Genomic DNA, 20,893 nt, shown 5'->3' with positions numbered 1-20,893 from the left:
GGCCAAAACAACTTTGCAACAATTATCAACAATAAATTATACTCCTCATGATATTTATACTGTTAGATTCTGAACAAACGGAGAAAAACTCAAACGGACGACTACACAAAGCTCAAACCAAGTTTATTCACCCACTGGGTCATACAGCTGCAAAGACAAGGCATGATTACACAAGCATTTATTTATTACCTTCTAATATGTGGGATCATGTCCTTACACATCTAGACAGCCAATACATTGCTGTTGCTAGGCAGAAACGTAATTGGTTCCTCTCACTGCTGTAGTTATAGCACTGCCTGATACTAAAACCTTCATGCATGGAAGTATATGTGTGAAATAGGACGGCAGTATGTTAGAGTTGCGTCAATTCGAATCTGATATCAGGATAAATATGACAATGAGTCACCGATTGTATACTATGTATTTTTTATTAGCTAAGCAATAAATGGTAAATGCAATTTTCGTATATACGGGCTCTCTGTCCCACCTCGCAGGGCAAAACAGAGAACTGACTTGTTCCTGACAAAGATATTATAATATACCCTGATGACAGTAGTAGTTCCGGCTTCCGAGCCGGCCTGTCAGAGTAGAGACTGGGCGTGGTTTAAACTCACCCAGCCTATCGTTGATTGTTGTCGTACGAGCTGTTACCAGCCCCCGGGCGCTCCAGTTGATAGATGTAACTTGCTGTGTCGAGTATCTATGCGCTCATTCCCTAGATACCGTTATCACATATCTGGTTTCTGTTATTGTTAAGTTTGAGTTCTAGCAAAAACCGTCTGTGGTTTGCTACACTATGTTCTGTATGTGTCCGTTTTTATTCTGTATTTTTCCATCATGAGAAAGGCCCATGGCCCTGAAACTGTTAACAATGTTTCAAGTCAGCTATGTTGCATAACACCTACATACATCCACACAAGCCAACAGCAGATAATATTCAATCACATATATGGTAACAGGCTATAGTGCATAACACAGAATCCTCATAAGTAGGAGAGTCGTTGTGGTGGGTCTCTCTGGCCTGCCTCCTAGAGGTTTCTTATCACTTCATTTGTTGACTTGACCTCGAGATGCATTCCTCGCCCCTCCCTAGTTCCTCAGCTGGCCTGCCTTATCAGAGACTAACTATTGCCCTTCGACTCCCTCCTTAGAAACATGGAGCAGAATATGAACTTTCTACACTGTAACTTTCCACAAGTCCCTATCTACCCTTCCTTGACCCCAGCATATGCATTCCTTATACATGCAAATGAATCAACAAGTTCTAGAATGGCAACGTGAATTAGTATATTTCAAACTAGAATCCAACTATACTGAATTCCATCATTTGCATATCATAGAAACGTTTTTAACTTGGGAACTCCCGTTACACGGACCCAAACATCTATGCACGTGCGCTATCGTACATAAATGTATTTCAAATGTATTTTGTGACGCTCGCGCGCAGCATGTTAGATGACACAATCTGTATTTACTCTGTGTTGTCTGAGTCTGTTTTCCATTTCTACCACCGGAAAACACGAACATGACGTTTAATGTAATCAAGGATCTCCTTATACTCTTGGGTATCCCGGTCCAGGTGCATCTCACTTTCCACCCATGAAATGAGCTTTTTTGCTTGATGCTCGTTGATTATCCCCTCCCTGTGGTATGCTTCGACCAGCTCAATGTAGCCATATCTGTAGTAGTGCCTTGTTCCTTCATCAGACATGTCAATGTTACCATCCGTATATGTCGCGGCCAATCCTAGAATAAGTACATAGTTTCAAAAAAAAGGGAAAATTTGAACTTTAAAGTGGCATTTTACTCAAAAAGCAATTATGCATTTTTATTTTTATGTTTAAAAAATATGTTTTTCATTAGTCCATTTTTGATGAAATCCCAAATTGTCCCACACATTCAAGGCATTTAGCTTCAAGTCGCCAGGAAAGCAAGAGCAAGTGTTGATAACAGTATTCTAGGAACTAAACAAGTTTCCTATTGGTCTAGCTCTGATGCTCCATTATTCAAAATGATGATATTCTGAGACCATATCAATGGTGGACTGGTGAGAAATAGACTGTATGCATATCTTAGTTTTTGTTGTAAAATACTCCTAAAATAACATACAGGCAAACTCAGCGACTAAGACAAACTTAGTGAAAATGTTACTTTTGTAAGCGACACTAAAGATCTACAGTGTCTACTGTAAGATGAGGGAACAGGGAAATAATCCATGTCTTTACCTGCGTCTTCTCTGAGCTGCCGGGAAGATATAGGATGACCCATGATAAAAGCCTTCCTCAGCATAAGTGCAGCATCTCCGTCTACGATTGTCTCTGCCAGCAGACGACTAGAACACAGAAAGCATGACAACGGAAAAGGTGATGACCACACCTATGTTTTGATGGCTGAGAATAACTACGGTGCCATGTACGACGTCACACATCATCATCATGGTTGCCCTTTTGCTATTCTGCCTTAACTGGACAATGTATTTTCCTTCACATCTGCTAAACCATACAGGATAACACAGAAAAGGTGTTGCCTACTCTAAAGCATTCACCTGGATACTTGAGATTCCCTGCTGTTTCCAGTAGTCAGCGCATCTCTGTGATCCTGGTAAAGGACCCTCATGGTTAACAGGTTCTGTCCAGTTGGGTCATAATCAAGGCTCATGATCATCTCATGAAGCCTTGGATTCACTTGTCGGAGATGATCCAGTCGTTCATGGTTTCGGGCTATCCTCAGAGAAGCCAATGGTGGAATATGGTCTGCCTCTGCCATGCCAAAGTTACCCAGACCAAACTGAGATGGTCTACCTTTTTTAATACTTATGAGGATAGAACAGGAAGTATCAGTGGGCTAACATCATTCTTGTGTCAATTCAAAAGGAATTATACAATGTAATAGGAATTATATCATGAAAATAATGGCCTAGGGTAGGCCTATCCATGCTCTTATGAATAAAAAGGCACATTGTACTCAGTAAAGAAGACTTGATAGAAATATGTAAAAAAATGATAGACCTACTTTTTATAAGTGTCAACCTCTCCAAGGCCGTAAGCAATTATGATGGTAGTTTCATCGCTGCTCTGCTGTCCTTCTGTCTTCTTGCTGGCAGCATTTCCAGTGGGTTCATTTCCAGAAGCATTATTTGACTTTACCTTCACGGAACGTGTTATTATGGGACTTTCTGAATGATATGAAGGTTTCTTATGAATCGCCTTAATCAATATAAAGCCCCCTACTGCGACTGTTCCCAATGCTACTGGAAACGCAAGGGGCCCCAAAAACGGTATCAAACCCAAAGCTGGAAGACCCATTTCAACTCTTGGTAGCCTACAATGTCTTGTAGCCCAACTCTGGTTTCTCAGCAAATGTCCTCTCTGAGCTGAGCTCTTATACTCTTGACGCAGTTAGAAATGTTTGCCAGACGGCACAGACCATTGGTGGTGCTGTAGAGCAGCACATGACCAATGAGTCATGAAGTTTATAAATAGGCCTCTTTGTTTGTGTTGGAAAAGGCAGGCCATGGGGAGGAATGCTCAAACTTGGAATTGCTGGAGAAGAGCTCATATCCACATTCTGAACTTATGTACTTTAAGGGAGAACTTGTAGGATAGCAAGGGTTTGAACAGGGGTTTATTAAGTGGGTGGGGCGATGTTCTGAGTGTTCCATATAGAAATGCAATGTATAGAGCAGCTCACATGATGCCCTACTGTTTATGACTGAGAACCATGCCTGTCCCACACTTTCTATCTAAATGTTCTAGAATGGCGCACCCTCCCAAACAGCCCAAGGTGTATAGTTATGAAGTGGTTGATTTATAAATGCTACAGTAGAATAAAGTGCTTCAAGCAAACACTGTTGGTGAAGAATCACTAACATAATGACAACATCCTTCCCTGACAACATCCTTTCCTTCCCTAACATCCTTCCTTGACCAAACGTTTGGACCTGTGTTATTTACATACAAGTCAGACACGCAGCTGATCTACATATATATCTATCTACTAGGTCTATATACAGTATTTATATTTAATGAACGTGTTTTTAAAAGGTTGGTACAAACCTTTACATTTCCTTGGTTAATAACCTCTTAAAGTTTTAAAGCCTTTGGAAGGAAGGGGGGGGGGGGTCTCTGGATCCACTACTGGTACACTGCTGTGCATTATCAACCAAACACCTAAAACATCATCTGTGGTACAGAAGGTGCAATTTTGAAATTCGGTTGTGCATCAGCAGTCACCTACAATTAGCCAATGTCAGCTACATGAGTCTAGGGCCAGCTGTCTAAACTTGTAGTCAGCATGGTAAAGGTTTGTAAGGTTTGAAATGTAAAGGTTTATTCCAACCTTTTAAAAACACATTCATAAAATATCAATTCCTACCTTTTTAAAGGTATAGATTAGGGCCTAATTTATTTATTTAAATTGGCTGATTTCCTTATATGAACAGTAAGTAAGTACAAACTTTGAAATTGTTGCAAGTTGAGTTTCTATTTTCAGTATACATAAAGAGACTATTGGGGGACGGGGTAACAGAATGTTTTTGAACGAGGCAAGGTCACAGGATTCACAACCATTGGATGACTCCATGGAGGGGTTGTCGTGATTGGCCCAAGTCCTGGTGACCTAATGACTCCTCCAGTCCCCCAGCAGGACTCTGCTGGTCGTAAAACAAAGAATCAGAAGGAGAAAAATCATCAGCAGCAGAAGAAGAGCCAGCCTCGAGCAGCTGGAATACAGCATGACCCATTAAAAGTACAGATATTCTGCTGCAGGAGGGTGGAAGTTCACCTTATATGGAAGCAACCTGTTGAACTCAAGCCCTGGGTCAGAGCTGATAGAGCTGTAGAACAGCAGGTGGGAGGAGACATCACCCTGGGTCAGAGCTGATAGAGCTGTAGAACAGCAGGTGGGAGGAGACATCACCCTGGGTCAGAGCTGATAGAGCTGTAGAACAGCAGGTGGGAGGAGACATCACCCTGGGTCAGAGCTGATAGAGCTGTAGAACAGCAGGTGGGAGGAGACATCACCGTGGGTCGTCGTCATGTGTGAAGGGGAAAAGGTGTCATCTAACTTTGTTTAACGAACAGCATGACGTGAAGGAAATGATGTGTTGTATAACTCTATTTGAGGAAGGCAGGGGCTTAATTGCCAGAAGAGTGCAGAATGTGGGGCATTGACACCTTGAAGTGCTGTAATCAAATCAAATCAAATTTTATTTGTCACATACACATGGTTAGCAGATGTTAATGCGAGTGTAGCGAAATGCTTGTGCTTCTAGTTCCGACAATGCCGTGATAACCAACAAGTAATCTAACTAACAATTCCAAAACTACTGTCTTATACACAGTGTAAGGGGATAAGGAACATGTACATAAGGATATATGAATGAGTGATGGTACAGAGCAGCATACAGTAGATGGTATCGAGTACAGTATATACATATGAGATGAGTGTGTAGACAAAGTAAACAAAGTGGCATAGTTAAAGTGGCTAGTGATACATGTGTTACATAAGGATGCAGTCGATGTTGTAGAGTACAGTATATACATATGCATATGAGATGAATAATGTAGGGTAAGTAACATTATATAAGGTAGCATTGTTTAAAGTGGCTAGTGATATATTTACATCATTTCCCATCAATTCCCATTATTAAAATGGCTGGAGTTGGGTCAGTGTCAATGACAGTGTGTTGGCAGCAGCCACTCAATGTTAGTGGTGGCTATTTAACAGTCTGATGGCCTTGAGATAGAAGCTGTTTTTCAGTCTCTCGGTCCCAGCTTTGATGCACCTGTACTGACCTCGCCTTCTGGATGATAGCGGGGTGAACAGGCAGTGGTTCGGGTGGTTGATGTCCTTGATGATCTTTATGGCCTTCCTGTAACAACGGGTGGTGTAGGTGTCCTGGAGGGCAGGTAGTTTGCCCCCGGTGATGCGTTGTGCAGTCCTCACTACCCTCTGGAGAGCCTTACGGTTGAGGGCGGAGCAGTTGCCGTACCAGGCGGTGATACAGCCCGCCAGGATGCTCTCGATTGTGCATCTGTAGAAGTTTGTGAGTGCTTTTGGTGACAAGCCGAATTTCTTCAGCCTCCTGAGGTTGAATAGGCGCTGCTGCGCCTTCTTCACGACGCTGTCAGTGTGAGTGGACCAATTCAGTTTGTCTGTGATGTGTATGCCGAGGAACTTAAAACTAGCTACCCTCTCCACTACTGTTCCATCGATGTGGATAGGGGGGTGTTCCCTCTGCTGTTTCCTGAAGTCCACAATCATCTCCTTAGTTTTGTTGACGTTGAGTGTGAGGTTATTTTCCTGACACCACACTCCAAGGGCCCTCACCTCCTCCCTGTAGGCCGTCTCGTCGTTGTTGGTAATCAAGCCTACCACTGTTGTGTCGTCCGCAAACTTGATGATTGAGTTGGAGGCGTGCGTGGCGTGCGTGTGGATAGTGATATATATATACCACCTGTAACACAGAAAACATCACAGAAAAGTCCAATAATACTGATTGACACATCTCTACCACCTGTATCACAGAAAACATCACAGAAAAGTCCAATATACCGATTGACACATCTCTGCCACCTATAACACAGAAAACATCACAGAAAAGCTGCCCCCCCTCTTTGCCCTCAGAACAGCGTCAATTTAATCGGGGCATGCTCTCTGCAAGGTGTTGAAAGCATTCATGTTAACTCCAATGCTTCCCACAGTTGTGTCAAGTTGGCTGGATGTCCTATGGGTGGTGGACCATTCTTGATACATGCCGGAAACTGTTGAGCGTGAAAAACCCACCCCCTAGGCACCTACTACCATATCCCGTTCAAAGCCACTTCAATATTTTGTCTTGGCCATTCACCTGATGGTTTATTATGGACCCTTAAAATAAAGTGTTACCCATCAGATCCTACTTGTAAATGAATAAACATTTATATTTGACAAAGAAGAAAATCACTGAATAAATGCCTTATAGATGACAATTGGCTTATATAATACCTTATAACAGCCTAACTACATATTTCAAATGATTCCCTGTCATGTGTTCCCCCCTGCCCACTTAGCTAAGGGATTACATATTAGGCTACCAATAACTGAATAGAAGAAAACAGAGAGAGAGAAAGAGATAGAGAGATTGTCAGTCCCTTGATGTTTGGGCTGTATAATACAGCCAATGGATACATCAAGGAACTGGCTGTTTTTCTCTCTGTCTCTGTTTTCTCCTATTGAATTCAATATGAAACCTTCTGTGTTTGTCATAGAACGATGCCAGGACTAGTTTAAGTGGATGTAGATCGTTTTCCAGCATTGTGCTTCGTCTGAGTATCTGTCTGCCAAGAAGTGACGGGCCTTTCAGCGAATGAAATAGGTGGGACTTTCCAGTCTCCAGTGGAAGTGGCTATGTAATGTAATTCAACACCAAAGTCTCTCTTTACCAGAGATCATAAACTAAGACCTACTCGCTGGCTGAAGAGACTGAGATTCAGAAGTGAATAAACATTGATAAAACAATTGAAATACACACAGTTCCCAAATTTAACTTTAACAGAGGATTATTTGGCAATTATTATTCATTAATTTAGTGTTTCTTGTCATACGTGGTGACCTGTATTTAATAAAAAGCAGTAGCACTGTATTTAATGTCTAATAGATGGCTATTGGCTTATGTGTTATAAAAGCCAATCTAACTACTTTTTAGGCTATTAATCCCAGGACACTTCATGCACTGTCCTGCACACCTTCAGCAGCACAGACTCCAGACAATCCTACTGCTCTACCATTACTGTGACTCCCTACCCCTGCTGCTCACCTGCTGCTCACCTTACTATATATATATATATATATAATATATATCCACCTTAACATTGGAGAGGGGAGCTGGGTCAGAGTATATTCTATACTACTCTATATCAGAGAATACAAAAAGACCCTCCTTAACCCTCCATTAGTGTCTTTGTGTTGTTTTTCAAATGAGTTATATTCTACTCAGGATAACTCTTTCCGCTCACAGAGGTCAAACACACTGAACTCCCACCTTGAGGGATGAATTTGAGTGAGCTGCTGAATATTCAGGAGTAGCAGAGTCCCTCTCTTGCTCCGTCGTATCAGAACTCATGACCCAGTCCATTTCCACACAACAGACCTGAAACAAACCACATCCAGGAAGGATTCCCTCTGTTTTAACATTCTGTATCCTTGTTAAAAGGGGACACATAAAACATGTTAAATACCTTCTGTTGTAAAATGAGGTGGTGGAAAACTAAAGCCTCCATTGACAACAATCACACGAAGTCACAAACAACCCCTACACACGTTAGGCCTCCTATAGGTCATACGGGTGAATCAGTCCGTCTCTGACTGCACACACAACACACCTTCACTGGTCCCCAATTCTCAGGGGATTTGGACACACTGTCCTGGTGGATGGTCTGAGAGAAGGCAGGCCATGTTGAGGAATGCTCAATCTTGGACATGCTGGAGAAGAGCTCATATCCCCATTCTGAACATACAGTGAGCTCTACATGTATTGGGACAGTGAGCTCTACATGTATTGGGACAGGGAGCTCTACATGTATTGGGACAGGGAGCTCTACATGTATTGGGACAGTGAGCTCTACATGTATTGGGACAGTGAGCTCTACATGTATTGGGACAGTGAGCTCTACGTGTATTGGGACAGTGAGCTCTACATGTATTGGGACAGTGAGCTCTACATGTATTGGGACAGGGAGCTCTACATGTATTGGGACAGTGAGCTCTCATGTACAGTGAGCTCTATGGGGACAGTGAGCTCTACATGTATTGGGACAGTGAGCTCTACATGTATTGGGACAGTGAGCTCTGTATTGGGACATGTATTGGGACAGTGAGCTCTACATGTATTGGGACAGTGAGCTCTACATGTATTGGGACAGGGAGCTCTACATGTATTGGGACAGTGAGCTCTACATGTATTGGGACAGTGAGCTCTACATGTATTGGGACAGTGAGCTCTACATGTATTGGGACAGTGAGCTCTACATGTATTGGGACAGTGACACGTGTTGTTGTTTTGGCTCTGTACTCCAGCACTTTGGACTTGAAGTGATTCAATGGCTTTGAGGGTATTTCAATCCATATTCGGTGAACCGTTTAGAAATTATAGCAGTTTCTGTACATAGTCCCCCCATTTTAGGAGACCAGAAGTATTGGGACAAATTCACTTATATGTGTATTAAAGTAGTCAGAAGTTTAGTAATTGGTCCCATATTCCTAGCACACAATTTATTATTTTATTTGACCTTTATTTAACCAGGTAGGCCAGTTGAGAACAAGTTCTCATTTACAACTGCGACCTGGCCAAGATAAAGCAAAGCAGTGAGACACAAACAACAACACAGAGTTACACATGGAATAAACAAATTTACAGTCAATAACACAATAGAAAAATCTATATACAATGTGTGCAAATGAGGTAAGATTAGGGAGGTAAGGCAATAAATAGGCCGTAGTGGTGAAGTAATTATAATTTAGCAAATAAAACACTGGAGTGATAGATGTGCAGAAGATGAATGTGCAAGTAGAGATACTGAGTTGCAAAGTAGCAAAAAAATAAATAACAACAATATGGGGATGAGGTAGTTGGATGGGGTATTGACAGGTGGGCTATGTGCAGGTGCAACGATCTGTAAGCTGCTCTGACAGCTGATGCTTAAAGTTAATGAGGGAGATATGAGTCTCCCTCATTCAGGTTAGCAATGATTTCATCAAGCTTGTGACTCTACTAACTTGTTGGATGCATTGTGTTTGTTTTGGTTGTGTTTCAGATTATTTTGTGCCCAATAGAAATGAATGGTAAATGGTCATTTTTAAGTCACATTTATTGTAAATAAGAATATAATATATTTCTAAACAATTCTACATTAAAGTGGATGCTACCATGATTACAGATAGTCCTTAATGAATTGCAAATAATGATGAGTGATAAAGTTAGAGGCACAAATATCAGGTTAGCATTTTTGAAGGGTTTTGTGAGTCTAGCCCACATTCATTGCCAGACCAACTGACAAGCCCGTCCTGATGCGTGGTCTCATGTCTGCCACAAGGTGGGAGTATAATGCATTATTTTTTTTCTCAAAACTCACTGTGAAAGATGTGGAACAAGATTAGTTGTATAATGATAGAGTATATACTAACAATTTAGTATTTTCAGGTCTGCTAATCTCGAGGTGAGTACAGAAAAATACTGGCATGATTGATGTGTTTGTCATAAAGATGGTAGAAAAACTATTTTCATAATTTAATATAAAATATAAACCAACAAATAATGTAATCTTCTATAAAAGTACATCTTTATTTCTCAGTTTAATTTCTCTTTTTGTTTGCATACTATACATTGTGACCGTTAAGACCATTGAGATTTTATTTACATCACTGTCTATCTTTAAGAGGCTCATAACATCATTGATAGAACTGATTAACATACATTGGTAGATTGAGCCACTTTTGTTTGCTTTCACTACTATAAATGAGGACATCCTGAAGTTACATTCACCACTATGAAGGCTACATAGTGATCCCCCATTTGACTGACAATGTTAAGATAAAAAATAAAACAATGATTAAGTGACAGACTATCTTTGTGTTATGGTGTAACTCCTTGTACTTGTCTGTGTTATGATTGTGTATCATTGTTATATTATGATGGTGTATTATTGCATAATGTAGCTGACTATTTGGGAGGAGTTTCTCTGTCCTTGTCCAGCGAAGACATTGACCATCAGTGTCCTGGAGGTCCCAAAGTGGGCTTTATTCCAGGACACTTCATCCACTGTCCTGCACACCTTCAGCAGCACAGAGACTCCAGACAATCCTACTGCTCTACCATCACTGTGACTCCATACCCCTGCTGCTCACCTTACTGTCCATCTACCTTATCTGTGGAGAGAGAAAGGACAACATTTTAATTAAAGTTTTTAAGTGTAACATTAACTATCCAGTGGTTAACGTGTGCTCAGTCAGATTGGTTAGGTATCAACCAGAGACATTGACATGTTTTGACTATAATCTAATCAAATTGGCTTGACATTCCGTGACAACATCATTTAAGTGAACCCGTACCTTTAGGGACGAACTTCAGTGAGCTGCTGAATATTCAGAAACGTGAGAGCCCTTTCTTTGGCCCGTCTCCCACAAACTCATGACCCAGTCCGTTTCCACACTTCCCACATCGGACCTGAAACACACAACTATCACATGCCATCTTTCCGTACAATAGTAAAGTCAATTCTATGTGCCAAATTTTTATCAAGAAAAAGGTGTTTTCCTTCATAAAAACTCTGTTCACAACGTTGACATCGGCAAACCGCTCCCCCAAACACCACCATACACATGGTCTGCGGTTGTGAGGCTGGTTGGGCGTACAACATATTATAAAATTACGTTGAGGTGGCTTATGGTAGAGAAATTAACATTCAATTCTCTGGCAACAGCTCTGGTGAACAGTCCTGCAGTCAGCATGCCAATTGCAAAAATAAGCTTTTTGTGCCTATGGAAAAATGTCGGGGATATTTTATTTCAGCTCATGAAACATGGGACCAACACTTTACAAAGTTGCGTTTTGATTTTTGTTCAATATACAATCAACATATCAAACATGATTATTAGGACCCTCCCAAGTTCCAAATGAAACACTGCTTACAAATGCAGAAATTGAATGCAAACAGAGGGACACCCCTATGGAGTAGGGATAAGTTGTCACCCATATTTTCTGTCACGATCACTTTCGCAGTCAAAAAGCAAGCCGAAATTTACAGCTCAGATTATTTAAAAAATATGACTTAACTTTATACGTTTCTGTGCAGTAAACCTAATACATTATCACAGCATATTTGGCTATATGCTTGGCCTGCCAATATTGTTCTTCTCAAACCATATTATACTTCAAAACTCAAGCTTTGATAACAAAGTAGATCAGTTGCGAGGCATAGTTGAGCATTAATTGAAATAATCAGATGTTTTATCTTACTGGACTAATTAATGGTACCTGCATCTGATGGTCAGTCTCAGCGGAGGAAAGGAGAGAGCAGCAGAGCATCCCTGTCTGTCACGTGACACTCCCTGTCTCAGCGGAGGAAAGGAGAGAGCAGCAGAGCATCCGTCCTTCCTCCAGTGACACTGACCAGAGGGTACACAGTCTCAGCGGAGGAAAGGAGAGAGCAGCAGAGCATCCGTCTGTCACCTTCCTCCAGTGACACTCCAGAGGGTACACAGTCTCAGCGGAGGAAAGGAGAGAGCAGCAGAGCATCTACCCCTCCTTCCTCCAGTGACACTGACCAGAGGGTACACAGTCTCAGCGGAGGAAAGGAGAGAGCAGCAGAGCATCCGTCTGTCACGGTCCCTGCTCTCTACCTTCCTCCAGTGACACTGACCAGAGGGTCTCACAGGAAAGGAGAGAGTCTCAGCGGAGGAAAGGGTAGTCTCAGCGGAGCAGCAGAGCATCCGTCTGTCACGGTCCCTGCTCTCTACCTTCCTCCAGTGACACTGACCAGAGGGTACACAGTCTCAGCGGAGGAAAGGAGAGAGCAGCAGAGCATCTGTCTGAGCATCCTCCAGTCACTGACCAGAGGGTCCTTCCTCCAGTGACACTGACCAGAGGGTACACAGTCTCAGCGGAGGAAAGGAGAGAGCAGGTCCCTGCTCTCTACCTTCCTCCAGTGACACTGACCAGAGGGTACAGAGCATCCATCTGTCACGGTCCCTGCTCTCTACCTTCCTCCAGTGACACTGACCAGAGGGTACACAGTCTCAGCGGAGGAAAGGAGAGAGCAGCAGAGCATCTGTCTGTCACGGTCCCTGCTCTCTACCTTCCTCCAGTGACACTGACCAGAGGGTACACAGTCTCAGCGGAGGAAAGGAGAGAGCAGCAGAGCATCTGTCTGTCACGGTCCCTGCTCTCTACCTTCCTCCAGTGACACTGACCAGAGGGTACACAGTCTCAGCGGAGGAAAGGAGAGAGCAGCAGAGCATCTGTCTGTCACGGTCCCTGCTCCCTCTACCTTCCTCCAGTGACACTGACCAGAGGGTACACAGTCTCAGCGGAGGAAAGGAGAGAGCAGCAGAGCATCCGTCTGTCACGGTCCCTGCTCTCTACCTTCCTCCAGTGACACTGACCAGAGGGTCACGGTCCCTTCCTACCTTCCTCCAGTGACACTGACCAGAGGGTACACAGTCTCAGCCCTGGTGACACTGACCAGAGGGTACACAGTCTCAGCGGAGGAAAGGAGAGAGCAGCAGAGCATCCGTCTGTCACGGTCCCTGCTCTCTACCTTCCTCCAGTGACACTGACCAGAGGGTACACAGTCTCAGCGGAGGAAAGGAGAGAGCAGCAGAGCATCTGTCTGTCACAGGTCCCTGCTCTCTACCTTCCTCCAGTGACACTGTCCCTGCTCCCTGCTCTACCTTCCTCCAGTGACACTGACCAGAGGGTACACAGTCTCAGCGGAGGAAAGGAGAGAGCAGCAGAGCATCCGTCTGTCACGGTCCCTGCTCTCTACCTTCCTCCAGTGACACTGACCAGAGGGTACACAGTCTCAGCGGAGGAAAGGAGAGAGCAGCAGAGCATCCGTCTGTCACGGTCCCTGCTCTCTACCTTCCTCCAGTGACACTGACCAGAGGGTCACAGTCTCAGCGGAGGAAAGGAGAGAGCAGCAGAGCATCCGTCCACAGTCTCAGCGGAGGAAAGGAGAGAGCAGCAGAGCATCTCTGTCACGGTCCCTTCCTCCTTCCTCCAGTGACACTGACCAGAGGGTACACAGTCTCAGCGGAGGAAAGGAGAGAGCAGCAGAGCATCCGTCTGTCACGGTCCCTGCTCTCTACCTTCCTCCAGTGACACTGACCAGAGGGTACACAGTCTCAGCGGAGGAAAGGAGAGAGCAGCAGAGCATCTGTCTGTCACCCCTTCCTACCTTCCTCCAGTGACACTGACCAGAGGGTACACAGTCTCAGCGGAGGAAAGGAGAGAGCAGCAGAGCATCCGTCTGTCACGGTCCCTGCTCTCTACCTTCCTCCAGTGACACTGACCAGAGGGTACACAGTCTCAGCGGAGGAAAGGAGAGAGCAGCAGAGCATCCATCTGTCACGGTCCCAGCTCTCTACCTTCCTCCAGTGACACCAGAGGGTGTCTCAGCGGAGGAAAGGAGAGAGCAGCAGAGCATCTGTCTGTCACGGTCCCTGCTCTCTACCTTCCTCCAGTCACTGACAGAGGGTACGGAGGAAAGGAGAGAGCAGCAGAGCATCTGTCTGTCACGGTCCCTGCTCTCTACCTTCCTCCAGTGACACTGACCAGAGGGTACACAGTCTCAGCGGAGGAAAGGAGAGAGCAGAGCATCTGAGCATCCTCCAGTGACACTGACCAGAGGGTCACAGTCCAGCGGAGGAAAGGAGAGAGCAGCAGAGCATGTGACACTGACCAGAGGGTACTCCATCTGTCACGGTCCCTGCTCTCTACCTTCCTCCAGTGACACTGACCAGAGGGTACACAGTCTCAGCGGAGGAAAGGAGAGTCTCAGCAGCAGAGCATCTGTCTGTCACGGTCCCTGCTCTCTACCTTCCTCCAGTGACACTGACCAGAGGGTACACAGTCTCAGCGGAGGAAAGGAGAGAGCAGCAGAGCATCCGTCTGTCACGGTCCCTGCACCTTCCTCCAGTGACACTGACCAGAGGGTACACAGTCTCAGCGGAGGAAAGGAGAGAGCAGCAGAGCATCCATCTGTCACGGTCCCTGCTCTCTACCTTCCTCCAGTGACACTGACCAGAGGGTACACAGTCTCAGCGGAGGAAAGGAGAGAGCAGCAGAGCATCTGTCTGTCACGGTCCCTGCTCTCTACCTTCCTCCAGTGACACTGACCAGAGGGTACACACAGTCTCAGCGGAGGAAAGGAGAGAGCAGCAGAGCATCCGTCTGTCACGGTCCCTGCTCTCTACCTTCCTCCAGTGACACTGACCAGAGGGTACACAGTCTCAGCGGAGGAAAGGAGAGAGCAGCAGAGCATCCTGTCACGGTCCCTGTCACCTTCCTCCAGTGACACTGACCAGAGGGTACACAGTCTCAGCGGAGGAAAGGAGAGAGCAGCAGAGCATCTCTGTCACCCCTTCCTTCCTCCAGTGACACTGACCAGAGGGTACACAGTCTCAGCGGAGGAAAGGAGAGAGCAGCAGAGCATCCGTCTGTCACGGTCCCTGCTCTCTACCTTCCTCCAGTGACACTGACCAGAGGGTACACAGTCTCAGCGGAGGAAAGGAGAGAGCAGCAGAGCATCTGTCTGTCACGGTCCCTGCTCTCTACCTGTGACACTGACCAGAGGGTACACAGTCTCAGCGGAGGAAAGGAGAGAGCAGCAGAGCATCCATGTCTGTCACGGTCCCTGCTCTCTACCTTCCTCCAGTGACACTGACCAGAGGGTACACAGTCTCAGCGGAGGAAAGGAGAGAGCAGCAGCAGAGCATCCTCCAGTGACACTGTCTCTGTCTGTCACGTCACCTTCCTCCAGTGACACTGACCAGAGGGTACACAGTCTCAGCGGAGGAAAGGAGAGAGCAGCAGAGCATCTGTCTGTCACGGTCCCTGCTCTCTACCTTCCTCCAGTGACACTGACCAGAGGGTACACAGTCTCAGCGGAGGAAAGGAGAGAGCAGCAGAGCATCTGTCTGTCACGGTCCCTGCTCTCTACCTTCCTCCAGTGACACTGACCAGAGGGTACACAGTCTCAGCGGAGGAAAGTCTCAGAGGAAAGGAGAGCAGCAGAGCATCTGTCTGTCACGGTCCCTGTCACCTTCCTCCAGTGTCCCTGGAGGAAAGGAGAGAGCTCTGTCTGTCACCTTCCTCCAGTGACACTGACCAGAGGGTACACAGTCTCAGCGGAGGAAAGGAGAGCAGCAGAGCATCTGTCTGTCACGGTCCCTGCTCTCTACCTTCCTCCAGTGACACTGACCAGAGGGTACACAGTCTCAGCGGAGGAAAGGAGAGCAGCAGAGCATCTGAGGTCCCTGCTCTCTACCTTCCTCCAGTGACACTGACCAGAGGGTACACAGTCTCAGCGGAGGAAAGGAGAGAGCAGCAGAGCATCCTGTCACGGTCCCTGCTCTCTACCTTCCTCCAGTGACACTGACCAGAGGGTACACAGTCTCAGCGGAGGAAAGGAGAGAGCAGCAGAGCATCCGTCTGTCACGGTCCCTGCTCTCTACCTTCCTCCAGTGACACTGACCAGAGGGTACACAGTCTCAGCGGAGGAAAGGAGAGCAGCAGAAACTGACCAGAGGGTACACAGTCTCAGCGGAGGAAAGGAGAGAGCAGCAGAGCATCCGTCTGTCACGGTCCCTGCTCTCTACCTTCCTCCAGTGACACTGACCAGAGGGTACACATAATTTCTGCCTCATGCACAAACTCACGCCCTGTTCTTATGACCAGAGAAAGTGAAATATTCATCGATATTAAAATAGACATGAGCTGCTAATTCCTCCAACACTAAGAGGCGTCTCAGGGAGGAAAGGAGAGAGCCAGAGCATCCGTCTGTCACACCTTCCTCCAGTGACTACTAACTCATTGCAGCTGCACCTTCCTCCAGTGACACTGACCAGAGGGTGGAATGAAGGAGAAGAGTATTTCTGTCTGTCATGTTTTGTAAGTAAAAGTGTTGAATAAAAACTTCAACATGAAGTCAATCATAAAAACAGCAGCTCTGCTGTATTCCCTGACAATTAAATAAGAGGAAAGGAGCCAGAGCATCCGTCTGTCAGCCTTTATCGGACACTGGAGGGTACTAATTTCTGCCTCATGAAATGTTTCTTATGACCAGAGAAAGTGAAATATTCATCGATATTAAAATAGACATGAGCTGCTAATGGCGCTAGAAGCTGCAGCGAGAGTCTTCAACATGAAGTCAATCATAAAAACCGCAGCTCTGCTGTATTCCCTGACAATTAAATAAAGGAGCCCAGTCAATGTTTGGTGATCGGTTGAAGATGACCAGTCAATCGGTTGGTGACCTGTCAATCGGTTGGTGACCACTGCCATAGACAATGATCTTGGGTTAGTTTTGAATTTCCCCCACTAATGGATAAGATTGGGGAAGGGGAAGCTTTGCTGATCTTAGATCTGTACCGAAGATAAACTTCACAACTCTGGTCCAATGCAACTCCACACCCAAAGTGAGAGGATCTCACCTTGAATGCCCCAGGTCTCTCCTCGTGCTTGGACACACTGTCCTGGAGGACGGTCTCAGTGAAGGCAGGCCAGGGGGAGGAATGCTCATACTTAGATCTGCTGGAGAACAGCTGGTGTCCACACTGGGCACACACATACAACCCTGGGGAGATAGAAGATTACAGTGAGATTAGCCAAAAGTAGATCTAGGATGCATGTTCAACACATTCTCTTTGAGTGAAGTTACAGGATGATTTGACCAGTGAAAACGTCAGTAATCCACCAGGAACAATCCTCAATGAGAGGATAAAAGTGCAGTTGACTCACATTATTTCCTTAAACAAACCGGTTTGTTATCTATTAACCCTGGGGAGGGACCCATGTTCAACACATTCTCTTTGAGTGAAGTTACAGGATGATTTGACCAGTGAAAACGTCAGTAATCCACCAGGAACAATCCTCAATGAGAGGATAAAAGTGCAGTTGACTCACATTATTTCCTTAAACAAACCGGTTTGTTATCTATTAACCCTGGGGAGGGACCCATGTTCAACACATTCTCTTTGAGTGATGTTACAGGAGGACATGTCAAAACCTACATTTAGGAGAAATTATAACATAAGTGGCCACATTAAGATCTAAATGTACTTATAAATAATACAATTAGTATTTTCAATTATACTTTATAGTTACTGCAACTACTAATGTTTGGTTTACATTTGTTTTCTTGGCCCAGTGGAGTAAGTTGCTACAGTTTAACTGGCTGGTGGTTCAATCTTCCATCACGGTTTGGTAAGAGCCAGAGGGCGATCGGAAGTAATGGAACGTTTTGGAACGTTCAGACAGAAACATGTTAGCCATGCAGAGCAAACATGGCTCTCTGACATGTAGAATAAGGACTCACGACGGCTCTATTCATTGTATTTCTATCTGCAGCGTTCGAAAACGTTTGGCAATTTAACGTGGCCCTTGTGTAATCAGTGATTACAAGAGCATGCTACTTTTAGTTAGCTACTGATTGAGCTTAAGTTAGGTCATAGCATAAGTTAGGTCATAGCATAAGTTAGGTCATAGCATAAGTTAGGCATAAGTTAGGCATAGCATAAGTTAGGTCATAGTCCAACACAGTTGGGCTAACGTTACTGTAAAAGATACCAGACGTTATAGTTATGTGCCACAACGTCCCAAATCAAATGTATTTATAAAACCCTTTTTACATCAATGTCACAAAGTGCTTATACAGAAACCCAGCCTAAAACCCCAAACAGCAAGCAAAGCAGATGTAGAAGTTACTTTTACTGACTAATCTCATGTTTACAAGTTAGCTTAGCTACTGTAACTGACTAACTTTAATGCTATCTTAGCTAGCTGAGGAGCCTCTTACCAGTTTTAAAGTGGTCTTTAAAGACCTCACCACCGAAGAAGGAACAAAATGACATTACTCCACTTGCAATTAACCTTAATGAGAGTATAAAAGTGCAGTTGCACTCTTTCCTTAATCAACCCGGTTTGTTATCTATCGGCGTTGAGAAAAGTTCAGACTTGTGCTTGCTGTGGGACTGCAGCAGTGGGCTGGTACTGCTGAATGACGTCGATTGTTCAATGCTCCAATTAAAGTGTACTTCCGGTTGCTTTACAGTGAGGTTTCAAAATAAAAGCCTCAACTCCAACGGTTAGTACTTTCAGGAATCCTTGGGACGTCCCTACTGTAAAACCTAACCTTGGGAGCAGTTAGGCTTTTTTTTTACAACCAAATCTCTCATTTTGATGTAAATTGTATGTTTCTGAGAAACCTAACGCAACCAGTGATTAATTCATTTGATATTTTTGCACTGTCTCTATGCACACTTACAGGGCCCTACACACGCCCACTCACATAGGCCTACAATCATCATATAATCATCTGTTTACCATAAATCCTGATGCCTAGTCGCGTTATCCCTATACGTGGGCTCCTGAGTGGCCCAGCAGTTTAATGCACTGCAGTGCGAGAGGTGTCACTGCAGACCGTGGTTCGATCCTGGGCTGTATCACAACCGGCCGTGATTGGGAGACCTACAGGGCGGCACACAAGTGGCCCAGTGTCGTCTAGTTTGGCTGGGGTAGGCTGTCATTGTACATAACAATTGCTCTTAATTGACTTGTCTAGTTCAATAAATAATAAATACATACTGTAACAACCCTGGCTTTATAAGCGCGGATATAAGTCTTTATAAGAGCTGGACTTCGGGCTAGAAGATTGAGGGTTCGAGACCTGCTCCCTGTATGTTTCATTACATTGGTGTCAGAAGTGAGATCGGTCCTTGCATCCACGAACTTGCGTGTGCTTGCCCAGTGAGCGCGTTCCTATAACACGTTGAGTCACAAGCTAAAACGAGGACGTGCTCTTTAAACGGAGGGAGTTGTGTAACAACCCTGGATTTATATGCGCGGATATCCATGCCCCCACTTGAGCATGCTGCTCAGTCAATAGCACGCTGGACTTCGGGCTAGAAGGTTGAGGGTTCGAGACCTGCTTCCTGCCTGTTTCAAAACAATACTTCATCTACCTCTGTCACTCCAGTACCCCTGCACATTGACCCTGTATATAGTATTCTTACTTACTTTCTCATTTTTTTATTTATTGTGTTTTTGTTCTACATTGTTATTTTTGTATTATACTTATTGATTACTGCATTATTGGGATTAGACCTGGCAAGAAAGGCATTTTACTGTACTTGTGCATCAACACTTCGTCAAATCAAATCAAATCGTATTAGTCACATGCGCCAAATACAACAGGTGTAGACCTTACAGTGAATGGTTTACTTACGAGCCTCTAACCAACAATGCAATTAAAAAATATATGGATAAGAATAATAAATATAAGTAACAAATAATTAAAGAGCAGCAGTAAAATAACAATAGCAAGACCATATACAGGGGGGTACCGGAACAGAGTCAATGTGTGGGGACACCGGTTAGTTGAGGTAATATGTACATGTAGGTAGAGTTATTAAAGGGACTATCCATAGATGATAACAACAGAGAGTAGCAGCGGTGTAAAATAGGGTGTGGGGGGCGGGGGGGGGCAATGCAAATAGTCTGTGAAGCCATTTGATTAGATGTTCAGGAGTCTTATGGCTTGGGGGTAGATGCTGTTAAGAAGCCTCTTGGTCCTAGACTTGGCGCTCCAGTACCGCTTGCCGTGCGGTAGCAGAGAGAACAGTCTATGACTAGCCTAGGTGGAGTCTTTGACAATTTTTAGGGCCTTCCTCTGATACCGCCTGGTATAGAGGTCCTGGATGGCAGGAAGCTTGGCCCCAGTGATGTACTGGGCCGTTCGCAGTACCCTCTGTACTGCCTTGCGGTCGGAGGCTGAGCAGTTGCTATACCAGGCAGTGATGCATGCTTTCGATGGTGCAGCTGTAGAGCCTTTTGAGGAGCTGTTCCGTTCTCTGTGTAGCCTGCTGCTACAGGTAACTGACGAAATAAAAGAAACACCAACATAAAGTGTCTTAATAGGGTGTTGGGCCACAATGAGCCAGAACAGCTTCACTGTGCCTTGGCATAGATTCTACAAGTGTCTGGAACTTCCTGTGTGGTAGCACCTGCTTTTGTATTCCTCATTTACTCGTGTTTCTTTTGTTTTGGCAGTTACATGTAGAATGGACGGAGAGGTATCACTCGAGCCTCAACAAAATGGAATATAACGTTGCGGAAGTTAGAAATAACACAATTTAA

At 44.8% G+C, this 20,893-nt stretch overlaps 1 protein-coding gene and 1 pseudogene across 2 annotated transcripts; both read right to left on the bottom strand.

Moving 5' to 3' along the window:
- Positions 1–106: 106 nt before the first annotated feature.
- LOC123998745 lies at positions 107–3,399 on the bottom strand. Its single transcript, XM_046303864.1, has 4 exons — positions 3,013–3,399; positions 2,546–2,812; positions 2,226–2,332; positions 107–1,746 (listed from the first exon to the last, which is right to left on the bottom strand). Exons 1-4 carry the CDS (start codon positions 3,303–3,305, stop codon positions 1,505–1,507), a joined length of 909 nt encoding a protein of 302 aa, XP_046159820.1. The 5' UTR covers positions 3,306–3,399; the 3' UTR covers positions 107–1,504.
- Positions 3,400–10,297: 6,898 nt separating this feature from the next.
- Positions 10,298–18,765, bottom strand: LOC123998744 (annotated as a pseudogene). The gene is made up of 4 exons (XR_006832325.1): positions 18,555–18,765; positions 17,191–17,333; positions 11,089–11,203; positions 10,298–10,905 (listed from the first exon to the last, which is right to left on the bottom strand). The product of XR_006832325.1 is annotated as a methionine-R-sulfoxide reductase B1-A-like (transcript).
- Positions 18,766–20,893: the final 2,128 nt, after the last annotated feature.

The sequence above is a fragment of the Oncorhynchus gorbuscha genome, linkage group LG16 (assembly GCF_021184085.1).
Source record: "Oncorhynchus gorbuscha isolate QuinsamMale2020 ecotype Even-year linkage group LG16, OgorEven_v1.0, whole genome shotgun sequence".
NCBI classification, from domain to species: domain Eukaryota; kingdom Metazoa; phylum Chordata; class Actinopteri; order Salmoniformes; family Salmonidae; genus Oncorhynchus; species Oncorhynchus gorbuscha.
The sequence above is the reverse complement of the archived record's forward strand: the minus strand, read 5'-3'. Positions and strand labels throughout refer to the sequence as shown.

Coding starts and splice junctions, on each gene's coding strand:
- LOC123998745 (XM_046303864.1), bottom strand. CDS start 3,305: ATGGGTCTTCCAGCTTTGGGTTTGATACCGTTTTTGGGGCCCCTTGCG. Junction 2,813..3,012: donor GAGGTTGACACTTATAAAAA/GTAGGTCTATCA, acceptor TATCCTCATAAG/TATTAAAAAAGGTAGACCAT. Junction 1,747..2,225: donor GCAGCTCAGAGAAGACGCAG/GTAAAGACATGG, acceptor TACTTATTCTAG/GATTGGCCGCGACATATACG.